Source organism: Eptatretus burgeri, chromosome 4 (assembly GCF_056783735.1).
Source record: "Eptatretus burgeri isolate ZD-2024b chromosome 4, Ebu_testis_v1, whole genome shotgun sequence".
Taxonomy (NCBI): domain Eukaryota; kingdom Metazoa; phylum Chordata; class Myxini; order Myxiniformes; family Myxinidae; genus Eptatretus; species Eptatretus burgeri.
In genome coordinates this window covers 65172842-65184231 of record NC_140964.1, presented here as the reverse complement: position 1 = coordinate 65184231, position 11390 = coordinate 65172842, and the positions used below count along the sequence as shown (strand labels likewise).

The 11390-nt window shown below is 43.8% G+C and overlaps 1 protein-coding gene across 14 annotated transcripts in view; it reads right to left on the bottom strand.

The window, feature by feature from the left end:
* Window positions 1-10999, bottom strand: part of IFT54 (intraflagellar transport 54) — a 51553-nt gene extending 40554 nt beyond the window's left edge. For 10 of the 14 annotated variants that reach the window (XR_015057491.1, XR_015057494.1, XR_015057493.1 and 7 more), the window contains exons 1-4: window positions 6939-7407; window positions 6755-6823; window positions 2610-2771; window positions 16-138 (exon numbers count right to left, since the gene is read on the bottom strand). Coding sequence is in view for 8 of the 14 variants with exons in the window: in XM_085878475.1 (XP_085734601.1) it covers window positions 16-138; window positions 2610-2771; window positions 6755-6823; window positions 6939-7061 (477 nt within the window). In the remaining 6 variants the exon portion in view is untranslated. Of the gene's footprint in view, window positions 1-15; window positions 139-2609; window positions 2772-6754; window positions 6824-6938; window positions 7410-10825 lie in introns of those variants that run through there. The other 4 variants (XR_015057490.1, XM_085878478.1, XM_085878481.1 and 1 more) reach the window with 3 other exon arrangements.
* Window positions 11000-11390: the final 391 nt, after the last annotated feature.

Genomic DNA, 11390 nt, shown 5'->3' with positions numbered 1-11390 from the left:
CAGAAGAACCCGTACGTTCAGCTTGAGCCCCGCTGAGTGAGCCTTCCGTTCTTGAACCTTGGAGCCTGGTGGAACTCTGCCTTGCACAGCAGATTTTTCTCCAGACAGTACACGACACACGGCGTCATCACTCGAGACCTAAAAGTGAAAATAAATCACAGATCAAGCTGATCATGGCAATGGTAAAAATTTTAATGAGGACTAAACAACAAATGAAACAAATTGTGTGGAGGTTGATTGCTTAAAACATATCACAAACACAAATGATTTCAACAGCATAAACCCATACAGGTACTTTACAGAGGAAGTAGATAACAATCAAGTAACAAAATGAAATTTCATAATCGAGTAAAAATTAAAGATGGTTTCCAAAATAAGAACACTTGGATTGGCATGTTAAGTGTTCCTATCTGAGCACCAAGCCCACAAGGTTTAACCAGACTCAGTGGTGTAATTGTTGGAGCATCTGCTCTGAGTCTGGGAGGTCGGTGGTTTGAATCCTGGCTGAGTCACACTGAAGGCTTAAAAAATGGTATATGCTGCTTCCTTGCTTGATGCTCAGCATTTGAAAAAGATAAAGTACAAACAACCAATAGTTGGCAACCATTGGATAGGCTTGATGTGCTTATTGGCCTCCTTCTGTGTTGAAGTTCTTTGAAAAATAATAATAATAATTATTATTATTATTAGACGACCCGTGAATCCGTTGGGTTCCCTTTGTAACAGCAGTTGATAAAAAACATCATTTCAATAAAAAAATAAAAAAGATAGCTCCAGGGATCTATACCGCTGAGGTTGTTTGCATTGATCAAATACTCCCGAAGAGTACTTCACTGAATCGGGAATTGATTTTTTAATAATTTTTTTTTGTTGCCGATTTGAACGAAACTTGATATTGCGCATCAATGTGAAAAAAAGAAGGAGAAAAGAAAGTCGAAGAAATTATTGTGCGTAATCTTCTAAACACAATTTTAGTTATTAATGAACACGGAAGGAAGTATTAGATCAAAATGGTAATGTTTATTTTATACTTAAAAATAAATCGTTTTGGCAACATGAAACGTTTGAGATTTTAAAATAAATCATTTCAAGAACAAGCTCGAATGAGCAAAGATCCTCGTCCTCTTAATGATGATGCCGTAAAAACGAATATGACGTCATTGTGATGTATTAGGTTTGCGATAAATTATCTGTGCTAATGCCCGGCTTGATTCCCGCAAACAAAATTCAAACATCTTGCCTAGTTTCGGAGATAATGGTATAGGCGATTTCCATTAGTGGCGATATTATGACGTCAACTTTTTTTCTAGGAAGAATTTCCAAAATCTGAGATGGTTACTGACTGAGCGTGGGCTTTCTGCATATACATGGCAAGTTTCACGAAGATCCGATGAAAACTCTGGGTTGTGAAACAAAAAATGTCAAAAAATAGGAATGACGTCATAAAAATTGATATGATGTCATAGTGATGTATCATATGTGCGGTAATTCATCTCTACTAATGCCCTGTTCGATTCCCGCAAACAGAATTCAAAAAGCTTGCCTAGTTTCGGAGATAATTTTTTGGCTATTTCCATTAGTGGAGATATTTTGACGTCATAACTTTTTTACTAGGAGGAATTTTCAAAATCGGAGATCGTTACTGTCTGCGCAGGGTATTTTTACATATATACACCAAGTTTCAGGAAGTTTTGATGAAAACTGTAGGCTGTGAAACAAAAAATGCCACAAGAACAACAACGTGAGTAAGACTTAGAGATCGTCCACGAGGATCTAAAAAAAAGATAGCTCCAGCGAACTATACCGCTGAGGTTGTTTGCATTGATCAAATTCTCCTGAAGAGTCCTTGACTGAATGGGGAATTAATTTTTAAATAATGTTTTTGTTGCCCGATTTGAACGAAACTTGATACTGCACACCGCAGGCGAATGGTAAGTAAGGTGGCACTAAAATTTTTGCACTATCGTGTTCCGTTGTGGCTGTATTTCGGGAACATACATACATATATACATACAAGATGAGAGTTTGAGTAATATATAGATTATTATTACTACTATTATTACAAGCAGAGTACACCTGCCCTACAGGCGATCTTGTTCCACGCAAGCACCACGTTCCTCTAACAAATCCCATTATTTGGGCAGTGTATTGGCAAAAGACCGCTGCCTCGACTGCTCCCGAAAATAAAAATAACACGTGTTTACACATATCAATCAAAAGCATGCATACTGCTTATGTGCATCCATAATACATTATGGTTATATAGCTTAGATAATTCCAATTGCATCACCCCCCCCCCTCAGGAAGAAAACGCCAAGATGGGCATGTTTTTTTTTTACGTGATGGACTCAATCAAAACTTGCACAGGCACAGCTTCAGGGCTCCCTCATTAATCCCTGAAAGTTTCTGCTTCCTCAGTCAAATCCTCATGCAGGAGTAGATGAAACAAACAACCTATTTTCCCTCCATTATACAGTATATAGATTTATCCCAGGGTTGATTCCCAAATACTGTTTTGATTCGTCTATTTTATACTGACGTCCTTGAGATTCCTGTAAAAGAACACATAATGAATATATAAATGAAAAAGATGACATTTCTCACACCACCTTGTTGAGGCAGCAGGACGCAATGCCTTGCAGGAGTTCATTGGTTTTTTCCACCTCCATGCCAGCAACAATCCGTGAGGGTCGTGCCGACAACGTCTCTCCTGTTACAATTGTCAGCATGTCGATAGCTTTTTGTAGGAAGGCCACTTTTGCTTCTCTCTCCTGGAAAAAAAATGGAAACCCATGCAAAATAAACTTGAATCGAACTTTATTTTATTAAGCATGGAAACAGGTCACGACGACCTGGAAACGGGTCAAGGAACGACATCAAGATCATAACATAGCATCCCCCTAGCAGTCAAAAAAAAGATTCAGACTGGCAGAGAACCAGGAGCCGTCAACCTATGTCTAACGAGCCATATACGGCTTTTCTACGATCCCAATGTGGCTTGCAGAGCCTCAAAGTTTATGTAATGCACATGTAAAGATCAAATAAAAAGACCGAACACTTAATTCAATGTACAATATGGCAATGGAAGTACAATATAAATTTTAATTTTTACTATCTCATAATTACACTTGCACAATGAAGTAGGCTATGTTAATTGCGTGTTTAAATTGTACGATTGGCTCCTTGTGCACCAACAGCTCGAAGTTTTTAATTTGTTTGGCTCTTCTGCACAAAAAAGGTTGCCGACCCCTGGGTTAGACTGTATGGCACTCCCATCTGAGCACATCTCTCATGGTGCTGAAGACCTATGTTTAATGGTCCATTGTCTATTTTGTCTTTGCATTACATGCCTCAGTTCAATGATGTCTCCTAATGTCATTGCCCTGCATGGGCTGGCAAGATGGACAAAAAGTATGCACACTGGCATATAAGCTGTCTAACCTAGGTTTGGATCGCTATAAACTGTCCTGGTGTTTCACAAGCAGGGTGATTCATCAATATGTGTGCCATCCCCCAGATGGACGTTAAACTGGGTGTCCCATATGGGAGCATTCGTTGGTCGACGTCAAAGATCCCATGGTGTCCTTTGCGAAGGAAACGTAAGCTATCACCAGCACTCTGAACAAATTAGAAATTTTATGCCCAACCTAAATGGGGTACTGCATCAGCATCACAGCCGTGCTCTCAGCAATGATGCAAACCACCTGTCGCTGGCTGCATACGAACTGAACAAATGAATTGCCCTGCATATAATCTGTGTACAAGTTCTTCCTCAATGAGCTTTAGGTCACTGAGATAAAATAAAAACATCAACATGTTACTTCTGCATTCCCTGCACCTCCTCAAGCCACCCCAGTTCACACAGGTGTTCCTCAGGAAACCCTCACACGTTCATTCTCCCAAAGTCCAGCCTGGTAACCCACTTACGTTCATTCGTCTCGTCGTTCTCCCCATTGTGGAATCATCTCCCTGTGTCCGTTGTCTTGTCTCGTCTTGTCCCTACGACTTTGCCGTTTCACATTTTGACCCAATTTTTGATTATTTTATCCACATTCTCATAATAAAGGTTTGTTGAAAATTTGATGAGATTTAATGTTTCAGAGCAGTGGTTCCCAAACTTTTTTGACCACGACCAAATATTTGAAATCATATACGCCTCGTGACCCAAAAGGTAGCAGAACCCAAGATAAAAATTGGCAGAGAAAACACTTTTGACGTTAAAAAAAAGCCCCCTCAAAGACCAGGATTTTTCAAGTTTGGGTCACGACCCTGGGTTTGGGAACCCCTGTTGTGGAGAAAATCCTTTTGTATGCCAGTACTGTAATAAAGTTCCAAATTCCTCAAGTTCAATAAGTTATACTGCCCATTTAGAACCATTCCTGGTACATAAACCCCGACACATCCCAATGACACCACAAATGGTGACTTCTCCAAAAGGATGTTAAATCATTTAAGTCATTTTCTCCCGTGATGAAGTTGAGTCCATGGGCCTATCACTTTCACATCACAGACAGATCGGTGGTCTCTCTGTCTTCTGCCACCTCCTTCCTGGTCTTGCACCTCCTGCTCTTTCAGTACTTTGTCCCACCCCCCTCTCCCAGGTTTCTGCAGGGCTCACATGATTCACCATCAACCTCCTTCTGGTGAAACTACCTAAATTCAATATCACTGCTCACCTGCACTCATTCGTTCCTCTATTTTTCACCTGTGAAATCAACTTCCACATTCTCTTCAATCTCATTCTTCCCTCCAAGTCTTCAGTACAGCTGTTCACCACCATCACAGACCATTCCCCCTCCAAAACCATGATCTTTTATACCCTTGTTAACCCCCCTACCCTCACCCGAGCCCACATCCTCCCAAATTTCCAGTTTTCCCTTCATGAGAGATTGCTTCCGCATCCATCTTGTCCACCCCAAACATCCTCCCCTCCCTGACGCTAAGAGTCGAGCGGCACATTTGATTGGTCGAGATGACATAAAATGGCATATTTTGTTGAAGTACTGCTAAACCGAAAGTTAGTTGACGTATTAAAAAGGTGTTTTTTGTTATCGTGTTCAAGTCCTGGCAGATACCACTCTTTGTGGGGGATACGTTCCTGAAAAATGCTGTGAATGTTGGGGTCCGCGAATGTTTAAAATTGTTTGAATTTAAAAAAAAAAAAAAACATGGTCTAGGCTTGTGGAAGAGTGATTACAAATCAGGACACAACATAACAAAGGGAACAAACATCAGGAGAAAGGGGAAACAACAACAGCAGAGAAGAGGGAGAAAATAGTCGGAGACGGGCAAACAAGGGATGCAGGTAACACTGAGGGGTAATGAAAAACGCAAGGGTGGACAATATGGATATTGGATACATAATCAAATTGTGTTTGACCAGTTTATGATTTTGTCAAGGTCTGAGGAGAAGGAAGAGGTTGCTGCCTGTCTGTCAGAAGGATGAGAGATGTCACGGCAGAGAGTGGAGTCATCAGCAAAGAGATAAAAAGGATTTTCCAGAGAGTCAATGAGATCATTGATGAATAATATGGGGCCTAGAACACTGCCTTGGAGAACTCCAGCCTTGACAGGAAGAGGAGATGAAAGGGTTCCTTTGAGAGCCACACATTGACAAGAAGAGTGGAGGAAGTCAGGAATCCAAGAGTCGAGTTGACCTTGGATTCCATAGGCAGACAGTTTGGAGAGAAAGGCAGGATGGCAGACTGTATCAAAAGCTCGAGATATGTCCAAAGAGACTGCCCTGATCTCATGTCTCATATTGAGGGCCTCCACCATTGTTGGGAGAGTTGAAGCAGCACGTCCAAATTGTTCATCTGAATCCAAATTGATGATCTGAGATGAGGCTGTTGGAGAAAAGGAATGATTTTATGTTAACTGTGATGATGGATTCCATGACCTTGCTGATGATTGGAAGTAAGATGATTGGGCTGTAGTTAAGGGGATCTGTTTTTGCACCTTTTTATGTAATGCTATAACATTGGCTGATTTCCAATTTCCCAAGTGGATATCGGAGAGCAGTCCTGAAGTGTGTAAATGTTTTTAAATAGATAGTAAAAAAATAAATAAAATAAAAAACCGTGAGTACGCGAAGTGCAAATGTTGAAGCAGGTCACACTTTATGACCCGCGGATACACAGGGCCTCAAAGTGAATAGCGAATCCGCAACAAGCAGGTTCCGACGGTATATAGTTAAATTGAAATAAAATAAAGACGTTAAAGGTTGTTGAAAACAAAACTATTTTTCGGAAGTTTACCGCTGTTGATACATCGTCTTGTGCACCACCTTATCGAACACATTACATTCGTTCTTCGTGCCTGTTCTTTGTGTTCTCCATGACGTCCCCTAAAGACAGTAAGTTTCCTGTTTGGAATGGTTTTCAATTTTACTTGATTGGCAGACAGGCAGACAGGCTCATTTGTGTTTTGTCCTTGCTCCTCTGTGCACACGTACGGCTGGGAAGAGACGCCGTACGACTTGCCAAATTCAGAGCCAAAGTACTGCCAAACTGTAGGTTCGTGTTCCGATCCATGTTCAAAATATACCATTCAATGGAAATCCAGGTATTCCTCGACACCATAAACTGACGTCTGCAGACAGACAGACAGACAGACAGACAGAGTGAACCAATTGCTTTACCCGCCTTTGTCGCTTCGCACGTCATAATGTCATGGCAACGAGAAAAAAAAGGTCTCAAAGTGAAAACCTATTTGCTGGTTACCGTCGGAGAGCCAGTGGCATGCTCAAACGCACCTTCACATTGTCCGAGATCATCTCCGTTTCGCTATAGAGACCCTTCATAAAGCCGGTTGTTCGAATGACCTGCAGAAAGAGGAAACAGGAGCTTTTTTTTTTTAGAGACGAGGTATTTGAACATTTTGTGGAAGATGATAGCCCAGGGTAGAGGGGATTCTGAACGAAATCCACTGAGCCGTACCTCGGTGAAAATGTCGTGTAAGAATACGAACGGAGGTCTCCCCAGGAGCTTTTCGGTCAGTCTCGGCCTACGGATCACCTTGCCCAAGGTGTCCTGCGTGCGGCGGATGATTCGGCCGTCCATGACTCCAGGACAACTCAATGCCTCCTCCAGTGGGCCTCCACCTTGGAGACGTCCCAAAACGTAGTGAACAACCCACAAAGGATTATGAAGCCATCCGACATGTTAGTCCGTGACCCGTGAGACGTCTGAGGAGAGTGCGCAGAGATCTGGATCTGAAAAAAAAAGGTTTCCCGAAGTCCCAATTCGTCGCTAATCACACGTTAGACATTTTTTTAAAATGTCGATGAAGTAGCTCGAGACTTGTCCGAGTGTACAAATGAAGTTTGTAGATATTTATGCTCGAACTGTTGTTAACAGCAGAACCGTGAAGGCCGCATCCCAGAATGCAGCGCGCCGCGGCCTACGTTGCCATGGTACCGATGACGCGCCGCCATGGCGGCCGGAAAGGGCCGTTCGCGCTCAATCGCCAACCGAGGTGTTCGCTCTCCCACGTCGAGTGTTCCTCGAGTACGAGAGGGGTTTTCATTCAGTCGTTCACAAGGAATAAAATATCATCGACTTCATGAGTTTAGTCGTGCACGTGTTGTCTGCACGCGTTATAAATTATTAATCTCCTATTGTTTGGCTCCTGTTGCCATAGGAACGCTTTCAGTGGGATGCATCGAAACCCCCAGATTCATTGTACCTTGACAAGGTCCTCGGTTACCGACGTTACCTTTACCTGCGGATATGAACCGAACTGTTTCCAGTTCAATAATAAAACGGAACGTGGCTCAAAACGAGGCGCTGAATGAGATAAATGACTCTTGTACTCCAACATCGTAATTTTACCCCGAGAGATCATCCCCCCCCCCCCCAAATCTCATTCTTTCCTCCAGGTCTTCAAAACAGCCGTTTACTGTCATCTCTGATCATTCCCAATCCAAAACCATGATCTTTTCTACCCTCGTTAACCCCCTACCCCCCACCATCACCCTCAAGACCTCCTCCTTCCTCGTCCACACCATGCGTCCTCTGCCTCCCCACAAACCACCCCACTGCACTGTTCGTCCAAATCCTCCTCCAACTCAGCTGTTGGTGAATCCCCCCTCGTGACTGTTCCTTCTTGTCCTGTTGCAAACTCATCCATCCAGTGTTTTAGCTCTTCCATGAGCCTCTACTCTGTGTAGTAAATAAATAATTAACCGTATTGTACGAAATTGAATTAAAATTAATTTTACTAGCCTTTTTTGTCACTTACAAAAATCTTTCATTTACCTGCGCGTGAACAAAATATTTATACCATTTTTACAACATCTCGACCAATCACATTTGCTGCTCACAGATTTCTCAAGACTGAACGGTGTAAGGTGTTCTATCAACTCGAGTTTAAATCTGTATTTTCACTCTGGCTGGGGTTTGAATCGCTGAGCTCCCAGACTGAGGAGACCCTCGAACCATGACACCGCAAAATCAGGCATGAGGGTCGTATGAGTAAGTTGGAGTTTTCACTTTGTTTTAGCACTTCTGCGGAAGAAGAACATTTCTGGTGTTATGTGATAGGATTTAATTTTAACACATAGGCTGCCATGGGTAAAACTCTGAGCTCACAGACAAGGAGCTGAGTTGATGGAGAACCAAAGCAAAATTAGATTTTCAATGGTGCTGCAGCCTGATGTTGGCTTAGTGGTTTGGGTGGTGGCTTGGGATCCTTGGGTCCTGAGTTCAAACCCCGTTGGCCGCTGAATTAAAATCCACCAGGAGGTTGACTCAGCCTGTCATCCTTCTGAGGTCGGCAAAATGAGCACCAGTGTTCTGGTAAGGGGGACACTGCATCAGCGGCATTGCCGCGTCCCAACCAACGATGCAACCAGCAGCCACAGGCTGCACTCGATCGAGAGAGGTCTCTTGTAATCCGGCTCAGTGGAATGCAATGAAGCCGAAGATGAGACTTAGCAAGAAGCGATTAAATGGACCAGTGAGCTCTGAAAACATGGGGCAGAACAATCCCCTCATAATCTCGCCAGGGTATGTTTCCACCCATGTGCTCAATCCACGAGATGGTACATTCCAGTTACCTGCTGTAGGTGATGGATTGCAGTGTTCTATTGTAATGATGCTCTTGTAATGTCTTTGATTATGCAATTTTCTAGGGTTCATCAAATGAGTATGCCTGCTTGTTGGCTTAATGGTTAGAGTGGTGGGCTTGGGGTCCCAGGCTCCTGAGTTCAAATCCCGACTCCGTTGAATTAATCCCAGGTGGGGTTGACCCTGCCTGTCATCCTTCCGAGGTCAGCAAAATGAGTGCCAGCTTGCTAGTATCCTGTGTCGGAGTGGCGACCCGTCCAGGATTGTGCCCAAAAGCCAAGGAGACTGCGAAGGCAGCGCCAATGCTCTGCAGAGTCTGGTCCAAATGGATGGATGGAATAACATCACTGAAAATTAGATTGGAGCAAAGATGAACACAGATGGTCTGGGGAATTGGGAAAGGGGAGGGGGGGGGTGTGGTTACACGATCGTTGGTACCGTGTTTTGCAACTTCAAATTTAAGAATCCCAAGTTTACTTTGCAATCATCTTATAAGATCCATCACATCTTCCCACAAGTCTCATCGTAATTGGATTACATCTCAGCACCGGGTCGACATGCATTCAGAAGAAACACCCAGAAACGGTATCCATTTTCAAGCAGCCATTATTCCCAAATACCAAAATCCTGAATAATATTTATGCCAAACCCATCACTCAACCAACATATGCAATCTGACAGAGGGTCCATTTCTCATTGTTTCGGGGTGACTGGCCCCAACCACATGATGGTGTGTTATGTTATGTGCGTTATCTAAAGTGGTGCTATGGTTCCAAAAAAAATTGAATGTTGTTTTTTTCTATTCAGGTAACCAAAAACGGTGGCATTCATGTGGAGAGTGTTCACACAAAAGCTTGTCATATGACATGGGACAACAACTTCTGCACTGAAAACAGAATTCACCAGGTCGTTCAAACATTTCATGTGAACAGCATTCAGATACAAAGGGCAAACAACAACAAAAGCTTTTGGGGTTTGGGAAAGCAGTCACACCACTGAGTTAACCAGGTAAACTAACAGAATCAAGAACTACGATTGATATACGATGAAAACAGAAGCATCCACATCGTATTTAAAAAGAACAACAAAGGGGTTTGTGTCATCCCAGTATTCCCAAGGGGTTGGCGTCGTCCCCATATCCCCAACAAGGGGTTGGCATCGTCCCCGTATCCCCAACAAGGGGTTGGCATCGTCCCCGTATCCCCAACAAGGAGTTGGCATCGTCCCCGTATCCCCAACAAGGGGTTGGCATCGTCCCCGTATCCCCAACAAGGGGTTGGCGTCGTCCCCATATCCCCAAGGGGTTGGCATCGTCCCCGTATCCCCAACAAGGGGTTGGCGTCGTCCCCGTATCCCCAACAAGGGGTTGGCGTCATCCCCGTATCCCCAACAAGGGGTTGGCGTCGTCCCCGTATCCCCAACAAGGGGTTGGCGTCGTCCCCGTATCCCCAAGGAGTTGGCGTCGTCCCCGTATCCCCAACAAGGGGTTGGCGTCGTCCCCGTATCCCCAACAAGGGGTTGGCGTCGTCCCCGTATCCCCAACAAGGGGTTGGCGTCGTCCCCGTATCCCCAACAAGGGGTTGGCGTCGTCCCTGTATTCCCAACAAGGGGTTGGTATCGTCCCTATATTCTACCGCCTCCTTTTTGTCTTACTTCTGCCCTCTCTTGGCTGTTCCTCCCAAGTTTTTGCATGGCACACATGGTCTGCCAGTAACCCTCTTCTTGTTAAACTCCCAAAATCCAGGCTCACTGCTCACCTTCACTCATTTGTTCCTCTTTTCTCTTCCCTGTGGAACCAACTTCCCCAGTCTGTTCATTCCCATTCTTCCTTCCAGTGATTCAAAACAGCTGTTCACCACTACCCTGGTCATTCCCCATCTCCACATTATCCCTTCCACCCCAAATGACCTCATTCCCATGCACTCCCTTTTTCTGGGTTATTGTGACCCTCCCTCCCACGCCTTGTTTTTTCGTTTGTAGGTCATTGGTTGGTTTGTTCCTTTTCTGTTTCATCCCCACTTTCCCATCCCGATTGTTGCTGTGTATCATCCAGGTTGTTCACCACCATGTGTCCTTCACTTCTCTTCCCCTTGATCCAACACCCACTCCGTTGCTGTTTCCCCCTTTCCATTTTGTTCCCTTCCGTTCTGCTCGAGTTCTTCCAGAATCATCGATCATGTATACAAAAAAAAAAATTTGATTTTCACAAGGATCAAAGTTAGTGAGCCTATGCACACTTTCTTTTGAAAGGACACGGTGACCAACACCAGATACAAATAAGTCGTCCCTCCAAATGGAAAGCTTACAAAGATGTTCGTGAAG